Below are 23,732 nucleotides of genomic sequence, written 5' to 3' on the forward strand. Positions count from 1 at the left end.
CTGCAATATTTGTCTGAAAACCGCACAGAACTGTGATGTACGTTGCGCAAAATGTTCGGAACGAGGAAGGCTTTCAGGAATTGTTATTCTGAGATTAACTTATGTTTTGAAACAGGTTGCAATTCAGCGATTATCATATCATAACTTCGTGTAAACAGCTATCTGCGCCAATGATCATCAGTTCACGTCTCATGATTAGTGTGTCAAAAGCGTGAAAGTTGAATTTATTATTATGATCAATGGCCCACTCATCTTGAGGAATCTTTTGTTTGACAAAGCAAAACATGCACAGTCCTATTTAACACTTCAAAAACACTTCAAGTGGAAACCACAAAAACATTGATTTGACTGTTCGGTTTCCAACTTGTTCATCTCAATGCCTAACGTATTCCAACTGTATTCATTCGACTGAATCTCCTCTATCGGATTCGTATAGGTAAAATCAGTATTGTACCAGAGTCTCACGTCTTTCAGCTTTTATAGCCTCTACAATTTTACAATGCATGCCATTGTTATCAACTTTTTCGGTGCTCGTTGTGATTACTTACTCGTTTGCAAGATGTTCTGCTACCGAAAATGCAGGAACCATTAACGATGAGATCGAATGGGACAATAAGCAATGTTTGCAAAATAAGTTTTTTTATGTAATGATTGATTTAATTTCCTCATCCTGTGTGCCAAACAATGTAATAATCATCGAAAAATTGAATAAGTATCCAATGATTCTTTTCTCTTAGAAAACTTGGATAGTTTCCGTTATTCATCACTTGCCACTGATTTTGTTTCACACCTGTTGCAAGAAAGCCAATTGCAAATATCTTGAAAATATCTCGTAAAAACGCCGAAAAAAATGAAATAAAAGAAAGGTAACCAAAAAGACGGCAAAGTGATTTTAATAAAGCACCCGCACTTCTCTGATTTGCCATAGAGTCAAAAATGAACATTTTCATATACTTTTTCCTCCGTTGTTGAATTTCAAAGGATTTGAAAACAATTTTCGAACGGTTAGGTGACAGCATAGAATCCCCAAAGGTGGCAAGTTGTACATTTGCCTTTTAAAGGAGGGGGAAAGTAGATGGTATCTGGAGTATACTTGTTTCAGTAATGAAGATTTTATACAATACTGTTATGGCATTTTTTTATTTCACCAAGCTAACAAATAACACAAGCTGTAATTGAAACAGTTAAAAGTTAAGTTTGATGGTATAGATAAGTGAGTGTATATGAGCTTAACATATGCGAACCAGGTGCCAACCAATATGTACTGTAAACTAGTATGGACATTTCAAAATGCCTTCCGAAAAAATAACTTTGTGAAGATGATTCCATGGGAAGGCATGGCACTCTAAAATATAAAAACATGAAAATAAAGATGTACCCTCCGTAAAAGAAACCAACAAGAGATAAATCTCTTTTGAAGAAGAAATATATCAATAGCAGAGTTTTAAAAGGAAATTCGATTTAACTATTGCCTTCCTTTGCGATCACCTCATCCTTCAGCATGTAAGCAGCACTGTTTTTTCCCGCTGGCTCGTCTTTGTTGCTGTCCGGGAACCACTGCGTCCTGCGTTACATGACCGACAAAACAGCCACAGCTACAACTACGACCATTCCAAATACTCTAGCACCTGCCACACCACCTATCAGAACTGCATGCACACCCTGCTTGGGCTTTGGAAAGACAAACATGAATAAGTGACATTCCTTGAAGACTATTCACGCCGTAGCCTCAGAACATTAAAGTCTCGGTCAGTGCCCAGAAACGATGGCTCTTAGGAATAGAGTTTTGGTCAAGCGTCACCCTTTTGACAAAAAATGGTTCCGGAAGGGTGGAAAAGTCAGGCTGTTTACAAATGAAGAAAACGAAGTAAACCAAAACAACTATAACATTTCGAAAGCAAATTTGGTCATGTGATCGTTTGGTAGAAAACCATAAGATAGACAGTACAGACATGCCACATTAACAAATGCTTATTTCTAAAACCTACCTTTGGATTCTTCTTCTTTGGCCCCTCGAAAAATACAGATCCACATGTAAAAATGACTTTGTTTGTACTTTCTTCTTGTTCTGTCCCATCTTGTGTCACTTCTCTCCTCTTTCTCTTGTTCTTTACACAGCCCTTGCTACATCTGCAAAAAGTAAGTTGGGTTTTAAGTTACAAAGGACTGTGACATGGACAACTTTCTGGAATTTTAATACAGGGTCATTTTTCCGACTTCCCTTGTATGCAATGCAACTGAAATCTCTCAAACCAACTTAGGATTAGGAGAATTCCAGTGACAGGCCAGCAATTCACAATGGAAGTACACAGTGTCATAGTCGTTCCAAATCGGAGAGTTTTGATTTTAAACTGTTGGTATTGTCGAGCACATCGCGCTTGCCCCTCGCTCCTCTCCTCTCGCCTGAAAATCACGAGAAAGACAAGGCGTTTTATGCAGTCTTAGCTTAGCTACATGTATCGGATCAGCTACTGTCTATGCTTGATCACGACACAATGATAAACTAACCTGTTTTGAAGAAAGGTGTACTGTGGCCAAGAATAAAAGCTTGCGTCTTAAGTAGCCTTACAGTTCTCAGCCATGATGACCAGGTCAGCTAAGAACGCCACACTGTATTGTAAATAAACATATTCACTGAGATCCACTGTTAAGGGGTAGTCCTGCGCTGTGTAGGGCGTGGCAAACGAAGAACTCGTAAAAAAGTCCATCTTGAAGGTGAAAGTGCCATATGCTGCTAAAAAATGAGGGGAAAGTAGGAAAAAGAGAATGAAATTATATTTCGTTTAATTTTTTTATCATTACATGCGGTCAAATAGAGCATCCGTGAGGTTAATTGTTCATCCAACCGCACTAAATGCAAACAGGCCAGAATTGCAGAGGTCTTAAATTCAAGTGGAATGTAGCCGTGGTTCCTATCCTCTATTGCACCTTACAAAAACCCAGCATTCAGATTTTGAGTACTTCACCCCAAGAAGAAATTTTCAATTGAGTGTCGAAATTCATCCTTGTTTTGATGGTTTTTCTTCGCTTCTCTCTGTTGCTCGTCTCAAATAGTAACGCCACCTCTAAAACAATCAGGTGCAGCAAAAGCATCACCAAGCGCGATTTAGTCTTTTGCATTTTCCCACGCTTCAGGGAGTTTGCATATTTTTATTTTTGAGTTCTTTTCGGCTTCTTGAGTAATTTTTCTTTCCTTTGATTAGCCGTTGTGGTTGGTTTTGGCTTGGCGATACTCCATCGAAAAGAACTTTATCTACATCTACTTTAATGCCCCCAGATAGTTGGCATTGGTGGGAGATATGGTAGTCCAATAACTAGAAACCGGATAGAAAGGTCTTATTATCAACCCTGGTTCTGTCACTGCAATATTGTGAGGTAAGACACCTAACTCCTTCAGTGGTTCTCCTCCACTCAGAATACAAATGAGTAAACTCGCAAGGAAGCCTGATGAAATTCCGAAGAATATTAACTGTAATTTACTAACTTTTCGTCCTGTTCCGTTTTGTGCTTTATGCTAATTTATAATGGTAATAGGACCGAGTGGAGCCCAATTCGGTCTGTAATCATACGAGTGATTGTCAAAATCGGGCGACCTCGAAGCGGGAGCCTGATTTCTTAATCATGAGTATGATTACAGACATAATCGGACGACACGAAGTTCTTTTACCAATTAATCAAAACTATGACAAAATTAGAGAAAGAAAATAGGCATCACTCATACGTTTTCACAAAAAAAACTCTGCGAAATGTGCGAGAACAGGGCGCGCACATAACGCGTACCTTCCACTTACCCGCAAGCATGATGTATCAACTGTCCTATTACACTGTGCAATTACAAGTATGACGCGTACTCCTATTACACTCGCCTGATTGGCTGAAAATGAGTGCATTTTTCATGTAACATGAGTGCAAAGTTATATCACGAGTGCAAAGTTGTAACACGAGTGCAAATTACAAATAGCACGCGCTTGCTTGCTAAAATTTCGTCCGTTTTGACTTTCTGTAATGCGCTTTTCGTGTAAATTATTAACAAGTAACAACATGATTTCGAGTTTGGTGTTAACAAGCACTTATAAACGAATATAAGTGATCCCAGCCCTTATGAATGCTACTGAACTAATAGTGAAAATAAGGCCTGAAAAACAAATTCATGCCCGTACGAGATTTGAACCCCTGACCTCTGCGATACCGGTGCAGCCCTCTGCTAACTGAGCTAACAAGCCAACTGGGAGCTGGCTTGTTAGATCAGAAAATCTTCGGCTTCGTTCCGCAACGTCCCGCAGCTATCTAAAGATGTGGTGATCAAGAAGTGGGTGGCATTCTCGATTCCTTTACACGAAGCATAGCGTGAGTGTAGTTGATTGGCTTTAAATTTGTAGAATCTTCGCTTTTCCAAATACACCGTTATTTTGTTCTCCCCGCACGAAACACTTGCGGTTTGGTCTAAGATAAAAAAGGTTGAAATACTAGTTTAAAGAAACTTATTTTGCACCTTTTTACTGGCGATCAAAGGGTATAGACAGTAAGCTGATTTCAGTGTAACATTCCGCCTTTCTTTACAACCACAGAGGTGGTAAATAATTTAAAATTAACATTTTTACCTGTTCATATATCAGGAAATAGTGTTTTGATATAGTAATGTCTCTCTGAATGAAAAGGCCTATATTTTAGCATGTAGATTCTCAGATTGAAAATTATTTACCAAAGAACAAGAAGAGCTTTCAAAAAAAGAGAAAGCAGGAAAAAAAAACACGCCGAGGGATAAAGGGCGACACACATGCAGAATAGACGTGGGTCAGAAGCAATTCAGCGTGTTCCAGGTTCTCGATCTATGCGTGGGCCACGCTTGGTGGTTGTTGTTGGCAACTCCGATAGCAAAGAAACATTATTATGAACTGGGATTTTGTACATTTGTATAAAGTATTAGCAGTTATTTAACTGAGAACAGTTAAAATGAAAATGTTATCTTTTTAAGAACACTCTTGAAAACATAGCGCTCAAGTAATTGGGTGCATATAATCATGAAGACCAGGCGAGAGATTTTGCAAAATTGCAGCAAAGCGGTATATCATTTCTCTACTTTAACAATGTTAACAAAACCATGTTAGACATACAAAAAAACTTTGGAAAAGTTATTATGAGTACTATTACTGATAGCCGATTATATATGATCTCTGTATATGCTCAAAATTGAAAGGTTTGACTAATACATACTGCTATACTTGCTAAGCGTCTGTAGGACACCTTCGAAATAACGATGAGCCTTAGGTGAAACCAATGTTCGTTTTCACGCATTCTACAATATGGAAATACGCAAACAAATATGTTCCCTCTGAAAAGTGACAAATAGGCTATAAATTCAAAACATCCAAGCTACACAGAGGCAATTTAGCAAACAATTGAAGCTACCATTAGTCATTTAACACTGTAATCGTTTTAAACACTGCTTTGTTTTCCTTTCACTTGTGTAAGCAGGATGGTGTATCCAGCTCTCTCGTCATTCTTGCTGTTTTGTAACCGCTGCATCTTACGGAACTTGACTAACAAAACAACCAGAGCTACAATTGCGACCAGACCAAATCCTCCAGCGCCTGCCACACCACCGATCAGAGCTGTTTGTTTACTTTGACTTGGCTCTATAAAACAACAGATAAGAAAACATTTCATTTCCCTGGTGAACAAAATCATTCAAGTCCCAACCTCTGAGCCGTGATCGTTTCAGTCAGCGACGAGGGTCAAGGCCTCTTAGGGAATTAAGTTCTGGATCTTGCTTTGCGATTCATTTTCCTAACAGTCAATCAGATTCGAGAAATGTTTGATGAAACAGGTGCATCCTTTTGCAAAGAACCAGTTAGGAGGGTAAAGACAACAGAGTCTTTCTCATTAAGGAGGGAGGGCGGCGGGGTCTCAAAGTATGCTTGTTTGTAGTTTTAATGCATGGGTGTTAGACATTGGAGTTAAATCCTCATCTTTGCTATAGATCAATACATGCACTTCAGAAGGTGTCATTCTTCCCTTGAAAATAGTAGTAGGATCATGTGAAAGACGCGGTCACACTAATGCAGCCTTGAGCTTTTTATACCTGATTCAATAAAAGGATCGTAACGTAACAAACAGATAAAAACACTGTATTAACGAGTTTTTTTTTCGAAAACCTACGGTGATCGAGTGGTTTGTCTTCTTTCGCCGCCTCGAACACTACAGGTCCACCTGTAAGAATGATTTTGTTTGTACTTTCCTCTTGGTCTCCAACATCTCTTGTCACTTCTCTTCTCTTTCTCTTGTTCTTTATACAGCCCTTACTGCACCTGCAAAAGTGTTCATTAGATTTTGAATTACGAATGATTAGCACGTGGAATAAAATGCAAATCAATCAGCAATGCATTTCTGAATAGCCACATTTTGAAAGTTTCTATCAGTTATCCAGTGGACCAGTGAGCCACCTTAACCTTGCCTGAACTTTGTTTTTATTCTCTCTCTCTAAGTGTTTCAAGCCTGAGAAAGTACAACTAATCAAGATGGCCTGAAATGGTAAATGAACCGTGATCGTGAACGAAAGGTCTAGGTGCTTGCCCTTTCAAGGCTATCGTGTTGTTTATTAACATGAGCGAGCCAATTTCCTCTTAAATTGCCTGTCTCGAGTAGGAGTGTAAGTTAATAGTTAAGAAATGCGAGGAAGATTTAACAAAGAGCACTGACTCAACCTTTTACGATGGACCAGTGCTCCGCGCTGGAAGGATAGCAATATTCCAGATAGGCGGATGGGGTTGGATAAGCTCCGGCAGAATAGTTCGCTTGGTTTGCACGCAAAATTATGTATTTATATCGATTACGAGAATAAAACTTTATCATTCACCGAATTCATCAATCACATTACGCAGGCCAGATGCGATATTGTTTCGGGAAACATTTCATGGATTTGATAACAGCCAAAAAAGAAGAAGGAAAATCGGCTGAGACATTTTTTAGTCACACCTAGAGGGATCGAAAACTCTCCAACATCCAGCTAGGGTAATTTATTCTGACTTCGCTTGTTTGCAATGTTAGTGAATAATTTGAGACCAACCTGGAATCCGGAGAATAACGATGACAGGCCAGTAGCTCACAATGGAAGTACACTATATCGTAGTCGTTCCAAAATCTGTGCGTTCTGATTTTAAACTGTTGGTAGTGTCGTGTTGGACTATAATTGTATTCAAGCGTTGAATCTGTGGGGCATCTTTTCGTTGAAACGACAACAATACGAAAATGAAATTAATAACATTGTAGATAAATGAATAAAGGGGTAAGTTTCTAAAGAAACTGTGGTGCTGCGTCGGTGGGAGAGTATAGCAGGTAATTTAGTGTTAACAACTGGGTTGAAAACGTAAATTAGCCACCGTAAAGGGTAAAAAAGCTGACGTTTCGAGCGTTAGCCCTTCTTCAGAGCGATTAGTCGAAGGGCTAACGCTCGAAACGTCAGCTTTTTTAACCCTTTACGGTGGCTAATTTACGTTTTCAACATTGTAGATAGTAGAGCCTCAGTATGAACACTTGAAGACCTAAGATCGGTTCAGCAACAAGACCATATAACGGCTAAGGACCATAAAGCGATTAAAAATAAAAATATTATTATATTATTATATAGGTTCCCTTAATCACATCCATATATATTATGATGCGAAAATCGTATCAAGCTTTGAAAGCTTAACTCGCAGCTGGTTCTGCTTGATCACGGTATATTATATGCTTACCCATTTTGTAGGAAGGTGTATTGCGGCCACGAATAGAAGCTTGCGTCTTTAGTCGCCTTACAGTTCTCAGCCATGATGACTAGGTCAGCTGTGGACGCCACACTGTACTGTAAATAAACAAATTCATTCAGAGCCAGTGATAGAGGGTAGTCTTGCTCCGTTAAGGGCGTGGCAAATGACGAATTCCCGTAGAAGTCCAAGTTGAAGGTGAACGAACCATATCCCGCTAAATAGTGAAGATTAGAAAAAAGATTACCTCAGCTACTTCCTTATTTTTATCGTTATAAACAGCTGAAAAGGTATCCGTAAGGAAACTTTCCTAGGATTTAATTCAAACATGGTAGTATTTGGTTCATGCAGGGCATTTCATGGCAAATGTCGAAGAAAATCTCTTTTTCAGGTAACAACCTTAGTCACTTCCCTATGCAGAAAGTTGTAGTTAATCCCACAACAAAAGTTTCTTCAGAGGTCACGATTCCCAAGTGAAGCTGGCATTGCATGGGGGTTTAAATGGTTTAAAGCTTTTTATCTGGAGGTCCAAGGTTCGGTTGGAATGCTCTGGTTTGTTCCGAGTCCAACTCCTCCGTTTCACTTCGAAAATACGTTGAAGGTTTGAGATTTTTAACAACTATCCCTCCATCAACGTGAGTGACCTTGAGTTGCATAGGGAACATATGTAGTAGCCTGATGGATATCGCTGCAGACTCAAGACCGAAAGAACTAAACTCAAGCCCTGGTTAGGTCATTGCGATGTTTTTTTTTTTGCAAGACATAACTCTTACGGTGTCCTACTCTACTCTTAGCACAGATGACAACATCAATACAAGGGGACAGGGGACCTTGATAGCTTTCTGAGGCCGGGTTAGTCTGCGCTTATTTTGCATCTCGTACAGAGAAGAAGCTTTACTCCCGATCGCTTCATGCTAATGAAACCGATTTAAGGTCTCTTCCAACGTTAATAACGTCATTTCTTCGGTGTTAATCGTATCGAATTTTAAATAAAGTTATCTATTTCATTATAGTTAAGTTACTTTCATTCCTGAGTTACTCCCGATTGCTTCATGCTAGTAAAACCGACTTGGGGTCCCTTCTAAAGTTAATAACGTCAGTTCTGTGGTGCTAATCACATCCTCGCTTAAATAAAGTTATGTATGAAGTTAAGATACTTTCATTCCCGAAGTAAATCCTCTGAGGTGTGAAGGCCAGACTCATTAACTTCTTTCTGGAGTATCGGCAGTAAAATGGCATTTTTATATCATGTGAACGAGTAACCACACCATCGATTATCAGGGCGTCGGCCAGGACCTCATTCCAAAAGATTAAGTAGTCTTCGGTTTCGTTTCGCTGAGTCCCACAACTATCTAAAGAGGTGCTGATCAAGAAGTGGGTGGAATTCTCGGTGGCTTTGCATGAGGCATAGCGCAAGCGTAGTTGATTGACTGTAAAGTAGTGGAATCTTTCCTTTCCAAGAGAGACCATCATACTGTTCTCCCCACACGTAACCCTTGCAGCTCGGTCTAAAATGTGAGAGAAGGTTTACAAACTTGAGGATAATTTCAAAATTTTGTTTTAGAGGTTTGCTGTAGCGGACAGGAGAAATAAATACCTGAACAGCTAAAAACTCGTCACGAATGTCTGACATGTTTTTTTTTCATAACCGTAATCAAAATTTGCCATCCAAGTTACTTCCAAACAAGACACTTTCGAAATTTGTAATCCTAGGAAACGAGCTCACCCTACTTTAACTGGTGGAACATCTGACCGCCGAATCGGTAGTCCGGTCTACGTTTCCTTTTTTTCTTATATATATATATACATTTTGCACATTTCGGGTCACACTAGCTATTACTCACCAACACAGGTCAAATTGTTTCTCCCCATCGTTAATCCTTTAGGACATCCGCAGTAAAATGTTCCAGGTATGTTGAAGCACTGATGACTACAGCCGCCATTATTGATGATACATTCGTTGATATCTAAAAAAAAAAAAAGCCCACTCCATCTTTCAGTTTGATAACACTGCATGGTAACTAAGCGTCCGAGTTGTTTGCCATTTTAATCATTAGGTAAAATTAGGTGTGTACATTATTTTCTGTTTCCAAAACAGTTCCACTAATCTTCTTCTACGAGAGTGATCAAAATAAGTGTTACTCTAAAAGACTGGTACGGATGTTTTTATTGGATCGTCGTTTTTGTTTGTGGAGAGAGCGACATGAATACGAGTAACAGACTCTAGCCGATTATGATTATTAATCAATACTTCTCATGTTTCTCACCTGTACAAGACTTCCCGTTCGACTGCAGTTGAAATCCCCTTTCACAGGAACAGCTGTAATTTCCGGGAGTGTTGTCACAGTCCTGATCACAACCTGCGGTTAACGTGAACTCCGGAAAAATATTTGACGGACCTGAAGCGTTCCAATGTACAGACAAGAAAATTCTAGCAGATCGGTAATCATAAGCAAATTGCGACAATAACGTTAAACAATTTTTCCAGCCTTTTACGACAGTGTGTCTGTCGTTATTGCTGTTATAGTAACCTGAAGATGCAGACACTCACCTCTGGAACCAGAGTAGGCACATTCATTTACATCTTAAAGGCGAAAAAGATGAAACCATTACTTAATGCCGCATTCTGAAAGATTCGTGCAAACGAAGAGGACGGGTGCATAGGCATGACAGGACGGATAATGCATGCACTGTAAGTACCTCCCGTTGTTCCATACAAAGCCTTAGAAAAGTTTTCTAAGGCTTTGTATGGGACAACGGGAGGTACTTACAGTCCACGCGTTTTTCCGTCCTGTCATGGTTATAGACCAATCACACGACGGGAAAAAGATGGGTGAATGCATGAATGACTAGAGGATCAAGGTGTATGAGTGGAGGGACGGACCGACAGTTTGAGGACGGATGAAAAGAAAGAAAGACGAATAAATGGGAATTATTTTGGGGAAATGTGTGCTCAGAATCTTCCAGAAGCTAGTTCCACACTCCACGTTAAGTGTCGTGGGAAGGACATGAAGGCCGAGGCGCCAACACAGCCATATGATAAAATTAAATCAAATCCTCAAAACCTCTTTGATGAAGATTTTCTAAATAGATTGTTGAGTGCGCATTTCATTTAAGGTTCTGTTTTCAGGAATTCTGAAAATCTAAAATTTTGCGTACCAACACAGCTTTGGAAGTCAGGTGAGCGAAGAGAATATCCAGAAGAACAAACGCCATCTACGTAGAATCTCCAGGCATTCGAGGATGATATTCCGGGTGTGGGTGTACCGCCAGAGGCACAGCCCTGTCCAACAACAACTCCCTTATCTATCAGGATTGCATATAATCCATCCATGCTCAGCACAGGATGCGGAATCGCAAAATGCAGTGTGGTTGAATTACTACCAATTGTCACGTTTTGAGAGAGTGCGTCCACTTTGTAGACAGTTTGTCCACTGGGCAGCAAGACGAGTCTTATGTAAGACGATGTTCGAGGTTTCTTTATCTGCAGGAGATGAAAAGCATTCTCATCATAAAACAGATTTATTATCAAACACAATGGGGAGTGCATCAATGTATTTTTTTGCTGTGTCGTTTATTTGGACATTATGGATTTTGAAAAAATCGAATTGAATAGTGTTGGAATTTCCGTGGGGTGTCGCATCGCCGTTTCTAGGACTCTGCAAGGAAATTTTGGATACTTTGCCACGAAAAAAACTGGATAATCTTGCAAAAAAACAACAGAAGAAGGAAGAGAACCAACCACTAAATTCACTCACAAATGAAACCACAAATACGGTAATAATCGGGGGCAGAGCCCTTGGAGGTGTGCGATCTTACATATGAACCATCACAGCTTCCTTTATCTGAGGAGCCGTACATATGAACAGATTTCATACTTTGCTGTGTATGTTCAATGATTTCATGTAATAAGTAATGTCGAAATTTAATGTGAGAACATGAGATCTGATGAGTACCAGCAAAGAGAAACTATCCCTTGTCGGTGGTACCCAACAGTTAAGATAAATCAGACGAAAACTTTCGTCGCTTTTCCTCTATATTTGAGTGTAATCGACACCCATCTTGATTCACAAGCTACACCTGACATTATCATTCAATTATCTATGCTATCGCACAGAAAACAACTGCGATTTCGAGGAAAATAGCTGTTAACCACCGCTTTTAATTTCCGCAGGAAGCCAACCACCTTGCCATGCGGGGGGCCCCAAATAGAAAAAAACTTCGACTCTACGAAAAACGCGGGAGAGGACACGACAAGATCCCTTTGTTTAAAAATATCTCAAAAAGTCATGATAAAGCCAATGACAACCTGGACAGTTTTTCTCCTCGCTAATGAATCATACGTAAAAAAAATTATATAAAAAAGCAAGGCTAATATTGTGGGTTATGAATTTGCTAAGAGCATAAAACATAATGTGAAATGTTCTCCAAAGATGCGCGAAAATATGGCCAAATGTGACCAAACTCAATCAGATGAAAGTGACAAATAAATAAGCACCCAAAAAGGTTTCATTGGAAAAAGAGCTCGACCTCAAATTCTTTTGATAACTGTGTCTCGATACTCTTAAATAATAGCAAATAGCACGAAGTTTACAAATTTGTTGTCCCTACCAATCGGTCAAACTGAACGCTCCAGTTGGAATAACCTGATCCATATCTGCTCACGGGTGTTATGGGTATGCGACTTGCTAAAGTGACTCGCGGAGTACTGCCTGGAAATGGTTGTTGACCATTAATTGATGAACCTCTATTTGTGCTTAGAAATACCAATGACATAATCCTTCATGCGGTAGTTCCTTATCACTTTTGTATGATACTGCTACTCTGCCTATAAGCCTGCTCCTGTGGGAAAGCGGCTCAAAATGTCATTTGTTTTCTTTCCATTCTCAGTGAGATAGTAGGACGTCATTGGTGCACCAACAATCTACATGGCAATCACATCGGTAGACCCCACGAAAAGGAAACCTTTTCAAGCCTTCAAATATTACACCAATCCCAGATTTACTGGGTTACAAGCTAGCTCCGACTTTTACTTTTTCTTTTTGATGAAAGTCAACAGGTGACCGAATTCACCTGTCTCAGTAGCAGATTTCTAACTGATGTACTAACTATTACTGCGACGCAACATGAATTATTAATCTAGTCAGACTATCATTTCGGTTCTTGAAAAGGAAAAGTGTTTAATCTCCTTACTCATGCCAACGAGAATTGTCACACATCGCCAGTCACTTTCCAGTCTGAAAAAGAAAATACATCACATAAGGATAGCAAATAAATAAATAACATAGATAAATAAGTAGAAAAATGTAAACGATTGAGTTGTTTTAGGAGAATTTTTAGAAAACGAAGAAATTCTACGTTTCGATAGTAAAGCCATACACTAACCGCTACCTACGCTTCGTTACACACACACACACACACACATACACGCACACGCATATCCATGAAAACCTATGTTTCAGTGAGTCTCCGATTTCACTCATTGAGCGTATAAAGCGATGGGGACAAGTAAATATCTGCTGCTAATGACCTATGGTCATATCAGTTGCAATCAGGCTTAAAAGTAAGATGCAAGTCATTAATCAAAATAATTGGGAAACTGTCCCCACAAACTTTAATGATAAGATCCCCAGAACATAAAGTTAAGATATTTTATAAAACGAAAATTCCTCTGGTATCCCCCCTTAAAATACTGAATCTAACTATTAACCATAGTCGAGCCATTTCTCTGGTAATAATGTACAGAACACCTTAACTTCTTACGCGGCAAAGTGAAAAACGCGAATGACCTACCAATTCTGTAAACCGCCTAAACTATAATATTTGGAGTTCATGACCATACCACCTGCAATTCTTACCCAGCAGAGTCGCGGGCCTTAAAACAGAACAATTGCTGTCCAATTTGATGTTGACTGGGGTACCATGTGACATTTCGGTAGTAGATTTGTCCATGATTGCGCAAAGATGTAAGTTGCATTCCACTTGGAGATGCAGTGCTTATTTCCACAATGCTGAGATGATTGAATAGAATAACGTTATAGTTATCATAGATGATAATGACGTTAAATGCCAAGAAATTTTCAGGTTCCATACTAGAAATTATAACTTGTTGCGTTACCAATTTCACTCGAGTAGATGACGGTTTGCGGATAACCGTGGAAGCGTTTATTGATTCTTGTTTTTCGTTCTCATAGAAATTCTTCATCATTTTAACGACCTGAATGGAATAGTATACCAAGAATTTATATAGTAGCTTATAAAAACACACTTCAACGGTGGTCATTATTTACGGGAGATTGTTATCTATATGTTTATGAGGATCTTAAAAGATGGGAATTTGCGTCTCTTTAGTGGAAAAATATGGAAAGAAGAAAATAATCAAGGGCAAGTTGTTTAGTTTACATACGATTTTGAGAAGTCTGCAACCTGTACTTCGATCACTGCTCCATATGCAGAGGCAATGGGGACATCGGAACATTCGCCATCTTTTGGGGTGGATGCTGTAAAGACAGGCTTTTCGTCACAATGGCCAGTATGGTTACTAATCACCATGGCCAGAAACTGTAATGGGATACTGCTGAACGGTGTAACGCTACCGAAGTTTGTAGTCCCCGCTGGAAAGTCTTCTAAGGTTAATGCTACTACAAACATTCCGCCAACTGCTGCTTGCGACCCATTGTATGTTAGAACGCAAGCTTTCTGCAAGGGAAATGGGTAACACCTGATACTATCCTTTTGAGTTCGCTGAATGATGCATATATTCCTTTTCTTAAGGAGACGTATTCCCGGAGCATTGCACACACTTCAGCTCCTGACATACTTTGTTCAAAGACTGTGTCGACAAGCAATTATAGAATATAAAAATTCATCGCTATGTTTATCTATTACTAGCAAAAGTACATGACATCAAACATGATAAAAAAGTAGATTAATGTTTCATGTTTTTCTGCAGTGGTGATTTCCTTAGGAAACTCAACGCTTCTTTTTTGGAAAATTGGCACCATACATTTTTTTTCGGAACGTCTAGACGTCAAACCAAAATTTTTACGCGATGTACTACATTCTGAGAGTGTTTTGATTAGCGGTCACTCCTGCTTTTAATTACCTCATCCAATTCACCGTAAGGAAAACTTGCATCGACTATGACGGACTCCGAATGAGTCGCAGAGCGACATTTCACTGTATCGCCATCTGGGTCTTCAACTGGAATTCGAAATGACTGACGACAACCTCCTGGAAATCGAACAATGGCTGGACTTCGAGTTACAGGAGATGAGTTAATTTTTCCGTTATCCGATCGTGGAGCGAGGTTTATTGCAGTTTCTACTTTCCAATCTGTGGAACCGGCGTAATGACTGAGAGAAATCCAACAGCAACCTGAAAAACTTGAAGTAAAAGGGAAAATAGAAAAAGTTGTAGTGAACTTCCTCCTGTTTTTATGACTTTTTTTTATGTTAACCGAACCTCATATGTAAACCCTGGAGTTGTCGTGATTTTTGCTGCAATCATCTGCAATCATCTTGAAACTGGTGTTCAACATTGATAAGTTCGAAATCATGCCGAGCAAATAATAGAGAGCACTACATCAGAACGCGAAACAGAAAAACAAAAAACAGAAATAAAAATAGGAAAAAAACAAACAACCAAACAAGGGAAAGGAGTGCGTATTTGAGTAATCCAACGAGATTTTCCCGGTTACTAATGAAACTTTTCATTTCACTGCAACCTCTGAAAATTTCAATGCAATCCAGGCCTTAAATTTTTCATCTGCTTTCCACTTTCCGTGAAAGACACACTTCCCCATCATCACGAAGCGAAAGAACAGCCAGAGAAGAACAACTGCTAGTGCATGAACGCGAACAAACCTTGCCTCCTTCGCTCAACTAACGCAGGAAACAAATAAACCATGATGCATTGCAAACACAATGAACCATAATACAATGCAGGGCATTGGAGACTGGGCTCTCGGACTCTCATTCTCCGACCGTACCGCCTCTTGTTATGAAGTGTTTTGCCGTTTGCCAAGCTAATTCAAGTGAAATCAGCTACATTGCAAAGATTTCAGCTAGCTTTTAAACACCTGCTGCTCCTTGAGAGAAATTCCAGACTTAATCCCATTTTTCAAGACTTTGCCTTTAATTTCCATACTTTTTCCAGGTCTGGAAAAGTAGTTCGCAAATTTCCAGACTCATATCAAACTCATGGGGAACAAATAGTCTTAACATGAATGTAGTGACCACGCCCACTTCAACACCCCGCTCAAATCGAGTGTAATTTTCGAATGTTCTACCATCGTGCGGATTCTCTACGGAAAAAGCACCCAATGTACCTCTGAAATATTAAACTATAATATTGTGGCTTTCTATTTCGCTAATTTTCTAACTTGAAGGTAAAGTTTTTCCCTCGTCATTTTTACCTTTTCTCCGAGCGGTTGCGTGAAATTAACAAGGCGTTTTTGATCAAAACACGACCGAGCGAAGGGTCTCGGGCGATATCTCTTTTACGCAGGTGCAAATTAAAAATGTACCGCCAGAATCAGAAAGGGGAATAAGTTTCCTTTGTTTTGATATGTAAAGTGTCGAAAAAAAAGCAGATTTACCTTCGTCAAATGGCGTTTCAAGACAGCTGTATCTTCTTCCTTTTGATTTTTCCTGTTTTGTAAGCGTGAAAGCAGTAGGAGAGGGATCGGGAAACTCAGAAAGCGCTTCGGGAATTAATCTGCCATCGTTTACTTACAAGATAAACAAGTAAGATTTGTGAAGTTCGTTGAAGTCTAAATAAATGCCTTTTTAAAGCTTGTTTGCCGGATTTTTCGTAAACTTCCCTGATTAATTTTTCGTTTCAGCTTATTAGTCTATACTATTTCAAAGCAATGTCAAGACGAAGACGGAGAACCATGAGTCGGTCCTTTCAACAATCGTAAACAAAGTGTTTGAGCAATCAGGTATACGAGGTGTAATAATCAATAGCCGCATATCAGAAGTCTTCAGAAAGAAAGTATTCTGTCTTCAGAAAGCTGTCAAGAAAGCTAATAATCGTGGCGGAAGGCAATTAAACGGGCCCTCGGTATCGATTTAATATCATATCGATCTCAATATCATACAGTTTTGTATCTTTCTTCCGTGGATTCGCCTTTCTAACGAGGGTGTATGTTGAGAATTCATTGCAAAATCGCTTTGTTTTTTTAATTTCCCTCTTTGACCTGTCCGCCATTTTGAAAATTCGTAACGGAGAGCATGCGCATTACGTGGGGTTAGTGGTTGCGTACACCTGGAACCGAGAAAAACAAATGTTCGTCGCACTGGGGAAAGAGTTTGATATGTTTCAAGAATTCAAGACTTTGTACGAACCCTGTGAAATACACACTTCTCGTATTTTGTCCAGTAACAGTTTGTAAGATGTTATGACATTCTAAAGGGGTCGAAAAGTTTGGTACAGCGCTAACATTCTTCCCGTGACCTAAAAACAATCTGACAGCTTAATTGCTTGATGAAATATTCACTTTTCTGATGTCATTTAATGATCATTTTTCATTATCACTGTAATAATCACTGTCCTTTTTTTTTTTGGTCCCCGTTGTATTGTCACTTAAACCCACTATGAGAACGTTGGCTAAAAATTGCAAGGATTTTTCAGTTGTGGACCTCGCTGTTCCAAAAACTTGTCATCTGACAAACTAAATTGACAAATTTAAGTCCTATATCGAGAACATGATCTGGCCTCTAAGGTTGTCTTCAGATCGAGTCCTCAGAGCACATGCTTCTCTCACATACATCTCAGACGGCGAATGAGCACAGTGTGATGAGAAAATACGACAGCAAGAAGCTTAACAGAAGTTTCTTTTTGCTCAGTTCTGAAGATGTAAGAAAACATACCTCACGTGCCACTGCTTTTCGCTGTCATTGAAAGTGTAAGTGAAGTTATTTTCGCCCACTGTCCAATCTTCAGACACACTATAATCAGTGCAGTAGAAGTTGATGTTTGAAATGGCAAGCGAAGACCCACACAGTGAATTAGACGAATTGTCACATCTTGCTTCCCATAAGCCTCCGTAATTAATAAGTTGGTGACTGCTAATCATGTTTTGGTCACACTTAAGACTATGACTGCTTGATCTTCTCCAACCGATACGAAATGAAAAGTGTACCTGAGAATAGAAAGGCAGATTACATTAAGTTTGCCCGCTGATACGCAGGGTAGATTAGCAATATAGGCCACTTCGCGTAAGTGGGAGAAAATACATTTATTGGTTTAAATGTGGCGCAGTGTTTTAACTTAGCAGATGATGTCGCGCAATCATGCATAATTAAAATTTGCCACATTTTAAACTAATAAATGTATTTTTTTCAAAAATTTTTTAAAATAAAAACTAGTGAGCAGCAAACAGCAACAGATCATGTCAACTTAGTTTATTATTCGACCGGTTTTGTCTGATCACACAGACTTCATCAGGGATTTAACAAGATGAACAAAATTGAATTACAATTATACTGCAAGTTTACAGTACAAATCACGTTCAAATTGGGGTGTGAACAGCAAAAAAAAAAACACCCACAAACAGGAAATTTTACGCAAATCCAGCGCAACAAATTGGAAACGTTACGCTAATCCAGCGTAACAAATTAAGTAAGGTTTATTTTTGGGCTCACGATTTAACGTTAAATTTTTGAAAAAAATTAACAAGTGCTAGTTTATTCCAAATTGCACGAGAAAATCATGTGATTACGTGTTAATAATATGGATGAAAAAAATACGAGATGGCTTATCATAATTAAGCATAAGCAAAGCGCGCGCATCAAGTGCAAAAATAATTTATTCAAATCGTGCGTTCAGTCAAAACAACCGCGTACGATCAAGACAATAATATGCGATGATATCTTAACATCTTTAAGGCGCAAAAAAGTTCAGAGTCCGGCTAAACAGTTCAAGGAATTGTTCAGTCCGTGTCCGAATCACTGTCGATGAAATGGAATCGTCGTTTCCGAGGTTTCACCATGTTTGTTTTTAATTTCGGCGTTGGATAGCTCGAGTAAAGTGTTAAGCCGGGTCGGCTCGTAATTTTCGATTTCCTTGACAATTCCCTTCTCTAAACACCACTTTTTCCAAACCAACAACCAAAAAGCAGTGCTTTTTATAGTTTTTTCGTTGTTTGAGCTGTTTTTCAGCTGCGGTGACGAAAGAAAACCGCCGGCCATTGTTTCACTAGCAAATTTTCATTTTCTTAAAGGGCATGGATACCCAAAAATACATGTTTTACCTTTACTATGTAAAAAGCGGCATAGAAAACGAATTTGTGATTTTTTTGTCCAATTCGACTTATTTCAGGAAGAAAGTAGGCATTTTTAACTGAAATTCCACTTCAGGTAAATACAGTAACGAGAGGTCGTAACGTAAGCTGTGGAACTGAAATATTGCGCAACACGTATTCCGCAGTAGAACTGATTGGTATGGCAGCAGCTCGTGCAAGAAACAGTAGTTCGGACGATGTTTTTTCAGAAGAAAGTGACTTGAATACCTTAAAGTATATGACAACGGTGGGGATAACTCAGGATCTTTAGGAGAGTCTAGGCCACGTCCTTAAAGTATGAGCCGCGTAGGGTTCACCGAAACCATCCGCAAGAAGACAGCATGGAACCGGTTGACGGCAGTGCTGATCGTCTAGGAAACTCAGACTGGTATTTAATTCACTGTATGATTTATTTGTATTTGACATGAACATCCAATACGGTAAGGAAACAATCTAAAAGGATGTAATAGAAATTTTTTAACCTGAGCTTCCGAGGGTGTTTATATACAGTTATCAAAGGTGCGAGTGTGTGTCAACCAATGCTGAAACACATGATAGTATTTGTTGTACGGAAATCGGGCAATTGTGGCAAAAGGAGAAGAACAAAGGCCTGAAACCCAGATGAGTCTTCCTGCCAGGGAAGAAGAGAAAAACATTGTCTACACACAGCTTGTTCGTTGGCGCCGGGATTATCTCGGCAAACATGTCAGGGTCGCTCTGCCAATCTTGTGCGGTAAACGAAATCGGAAACACTTTTCCAGCGGATTTTGTAATGTCTTACACTGGATTAAAACCGCCTAGTCTTTGAGAGAAACAAAGGTACATGTTAATGCAGATCATATTTATTTATGTCTTACAGCAATAGGGGTTGCGCCTATTTGTTAGGAGATATTTATGTATTGCTTTCCTTCATCTTCGAAGCATTTTCATTGCTGAGTAAGTTGTTACGTGTACATTTCTTTGTGTGGCCTGCATAATTATCGAACCCCGTTTGCGCTTGCTTCGATTGGAAATACCGAAAAAATTCTGCAGGCTTAAATCGGAATCTTTTGATCTATATTCAAAATAAAAAAAATTTGGTTCTTTTGACTTTTGAATGTACTTCCACTGCTGTGAGAATCGAGACACAAACTCTTCAACTGCTGTTTCTCTGCAGGGTTTCTCAAAGGAAGCAGCAAGTGGGGCTGGCATGGACTCCCTCATAGAACATAAGGGTTGATTATAGGATCATTTATAGAATTCTTTATATCGAACCAACAAAATTCCACATCAAATGAAATACCGACATCAACGAATTCTCTATCTTTAATGCGTGTTTCGAACTCATGCAAAGGTTCAGACAGGTCAGTGTCTTTATCATGTTTTATGGGATTAGCGCATGCTCCCGAACAATTGGCTTCGCCATAATCTTTTAGTAGATGAGAAAGGTGTTTTAAAAGAACCGACAAAGCTATAGTTATTTAATTTTCGTAAGGTTTCTGTGTAAATCAATTTTGTATCTACTCTGTTGACCACTACACTTTATACACTACAGTCTATTTCCGCCTATACAAACTGGAAATAGACTTTTGAGAAAAAACGAATGGTGCCTTTCGTATATTTGATATATTTACTAAACAGCTATGTCAAAAAAAAGTACATTTTTTGGGTTTACATACCCTTTAGATCTACGAAAAAGGACTTTGTTTGAAAATGTTGTCTCGGCACAACACGACTACGTGTTGAATTGGAATAGTTAATATTCGGGAAATTTCCGAACTAATGAGCTGTTTCTACACTAATTTTTTTTCAGTGGTATCCTCTCTTAAATTACAGATTATCTCATATGTACTACGGAAATTATGCATGACTCGTTTGTTCCACCGCTCCTTTCAAACCTGAATTGAACTGTTGCTGAGATATTCCTTTATACTTAAAGGGGTTTATGCTAAGAGGAAGTCAAATGACATATGACTTTAAATGTGGCGCTATTGCTGAAACTATTAATCGATCTCCAAGAAACGTGCAGCATCACCTGCAATTGAATGTTTTTAGAAAAGCGACACAGCTAAATTTCCGTGTATGTGAGTGGGTAGAGGCGTTCGAGAAATTACCACTCTTGCAATAAAAACTGAACTTCTGGGCCGTTGAAAGCCGATAGTGAAATGTAAAAAACTGAAAAAGTTCGTCAACAAAACACGAACATACCATCCAAAAGCAGAGAGAATCAAGATATTGGGCCAAATTGCGCATCTGATCAAAATTTTCAAAATTAATTGATAAGTTTTTGAAAGCTAAATTTTCCGACTCATTAACCTATTTAGGTCTATTTACCTCCCTCTATTAGTAGAAGTTGGTATTAGTGAACACCTTCAGTGGTAAGTAAATATGCGTACAGGTACCATCTTGTATATGCTGGGTTCGAATCAACTTAAATTTAGTACTTGAAATACTAGATCACTTTCTGCCCTGGAGTAGTTTAAAACTGTTTTGAAAGAATTACTAAGCTCTATACCGTGTTGCTGTTAGAATCGTCTGGAGCCCACATTATACTGCCGTGTCGAAAGTGCGATGCTTCTGTCAATGTGCCAAGAGCCAAAAAAGCAAAGACCCATCCCGCGGGAAGCCACCTGACCATTTTGTTGCTCGCAGGTTTCGACTCAAACTGAAAATAGAAATGCTCGGTGCGTTTAGTGCATTTTGTACTGCTCGTACTGTGTCGTGAAGTCAATAGGCTTTTTGCAGGACATGATCACGTGCTTGGATACACATAGCAAGGCAGTGCATCACGCTCCTTGAGGCGTCAACTCAAGCGGAGCCAACCACAGGTAGCCCAAGCTCCAGCTGTGAAATGATCATCTTGCAAATTAAGAGTCATGGCGAAATTTTAAGACTTTGTAAAGGAATATTTGCGACCTCTCTCAGGGATAAAAAAATACAGTCGAATTCCCAATAAAAATACCAAGCTCCAGCTGTGAGATGATCGTCTTGCAAAATAAGAGTCATGGCGAAATTACAAAAGTTTGTATGAGAATATTAACGACCGCTCTTAAGATTAAAAAAAAAAGTCAAATTCTCAATAGAAATACCTCATCTTACTTCCACAATGAAAAGAACCCATTTTAGAGAGTTATCCATTTCTAGGTTTACCACTTACATAAGAGAAGCGCTTCTCTTATGATCATCTCACAACACATGTTGAGTTTGCCTTGATTCAAGATGAAACATTTGTGTGAAAGGCGAGAATTTTGGCGCCAATCTGTATTTATTGACGCGTCTCTTTTCCCGCAATTTTTACCACCCCATGGTGTATTTTAATTGGGAAAAATTTTTATGTATGGAATGTACTAAAGTTTTAAAAACATAAAAGTCATTCAGTTTCCTTTTCGCGTTCTATTTTTAAATTGTAAAATGTAAGTCCAGAACAATTTTTTCCAGTGTCCTAATCTGAATTTGGTCAAAAATGGGCTGTCTCCTAAGCGCCTTTCAGCAAATGCTCAACTCTAAAGGAAACAGAGAAGGCTCAGTGACTACTTTGGGCGAAATTTTACGTTTATACTCAGGACTTAACTAAAACATTCTGATGAAAGTTGCTTTGCCGGTGTGCCTTCAGTCTGTGTACTAAGGGATTAGGCCCACTTTTCCTTCCTTGCTGATTGTCAACTTCTCAGTCGATTATCAAGTTGTAGTTAAAGAGCAGTTTAGAAGTTATTATTCAACTAAATGTTTCACAATTCGGACTCCCATGCTCAAAAGTTATTCATTTAGTACCTTCATTTCCTCATTTTATTTTGCATTTTCTTCACATCAGAGGGAACTAAACGACGCCCATCAACCACGGTGCTTGGTATAAACCACATGATTGTGGTCAGCTATATACCTGCAACATTTGTCTGAAAACCGCACAGAGCTGTGATGTACGTTGCGCAAAACATTTGGAACGAGGAAGACTTTCAGGAAACGTTCCATTCTGAGATAGACCTATGTTTTAAAACAGATTGCAATTCAGCGAATAACATGTGCCATAACATCGTGTTGTGAGTTCACATCTCATGATTAGTTTGTCAAAATTATGAAAGTCGAATGTATTATCATAACCATTGGAGTGTTGAAGCCTATTCGCCTTGCGGGATCTTGTGTTTGACAAAGCAAAACATGCACAGTCTCATTTAACACTCCAAAAACCCTCCGAGTGGAAACCACAAAAAATTTATTTGATTAATTGGTTTCTAATCATGGTCATCTCAACGCCTGACGTATTCCAGTTGTATTCACTCAGCTGAATCTCCTCTATCGGATTCGCAAAGGTAAATTCAGTATTTTAATTACCAGAGTCTCACGTCTTTCAGCTTTTATGGCCTCTACAATTTTACCGTACATGCCATTGTTAAAAACTTTTTTGTTGCTCGTCGTGGTTACCAACCCGTTTGCAAAATGTTCTGCTACCGAAAATAAAGGAGCCATCAATGAAGAGATCGTATGGTATTATGGGCAATGTTAGCAAATAAGTATTTTTTATGTAACGAGTGATTTACTTTCCTCATCCTTTGCGCCAAACAATGTTATAATCATCGAAAAATTTAACAAGAATTGAATGATTCTTTTCTTCTGGAAAACTTGGAAAGTTTCCGTCATTCATCGCTTTCCACAGATTTTGTTTCACGCCTGTTGCAAGAGGTCAAATATCTCGAGAATTGAAATTCGTATATTTAGATGGGTCTACT

The 23,732-nt window shown here is 39.0% G+C and overlaps 1 protein-coding gene across 1 annotated transcript; it reads right to left on the reverse strand.

The window, feature by feature from the left end:
* Positions 1 to 1,569: 1,569 nt before the first annotated feature.
* Positions 1,570 to 21,633, reverse strand: LOC131780653 (uncharacterized). Its single transcript, XM_059097269.2, has 16 exons — positions 21,524 to 21,633; positions 17,618 to 17,889; positions 14,848 to 15,127; positions 14,149 to 14,441; positions 13,601 to 13,753; positions 12,936 to 12,979; positions 12,354 to 12,454; positions 10,902 to 11,226; positions 10,290 to 10,326; positions 10,010 to 10,173; positions 9,587 to 9,709; positions 8,900 to 9,250; positions 7,734 to 7,959; positions 7,067 to 7,219; positions 6,137 to 6,308; positions 1,570 to 1,671 (listed from the first exon to the last, which is right to left on the reverse strand). Exons 1-16 carry the CDS (start codon positions 21,554 to 21,556, stop codon positions 1,570 to 1,572), a joined length of 2,829 nt encoding a protein of 942 aa, XP_058953252.2. The 5' UTR covers positions 21,557 to 21,633.
* Positions 21,634 to 23,732: the final 2,099 nt, after the last annotated feature.

This window comes from Pocillopora verrucosa, chromosome 4 (genome assembly GCF_036669915.1).
Source record: "Pocillopora verrucosa isolate sample1 chromosome 4, ASM3666991v2, whole genome shotgun sequence".
Taxonomy (NCBI): Eukaryota; Metazoa; Cnidaria; class Anthozoa; order Scleractinia; family Pocilloporidae; genus Pocillopora; species Pocillopora verrucosa.

What these genes read in the sequence shown, in the direction of transcription:
- LOC131780653 (XM_059097269.2), bottom strand. Translation starts at nt 21,556, where the DNA reads ATGTGGGCTCCAGACGATTCTAACAGCAACACG. An exon ending in CTTACGGTGAATTGGATGAG is followed by an intron (nt 14,442 to 14,847) that starts GTAATTAAAAGC and finishes TTTCCCTTGCAG; the next exon opens with AAAGCTTGCGTTCTAACATA. An exon ending in CGTTATTCTCCGGATTCCAG is followed by an intron (nt 6,309 to 7,066) that starts GTTGGTCTCAAA and finishes ACACTTTTGCAG; the next exon opens with GTGCAGTAAGGGCTGTATAA.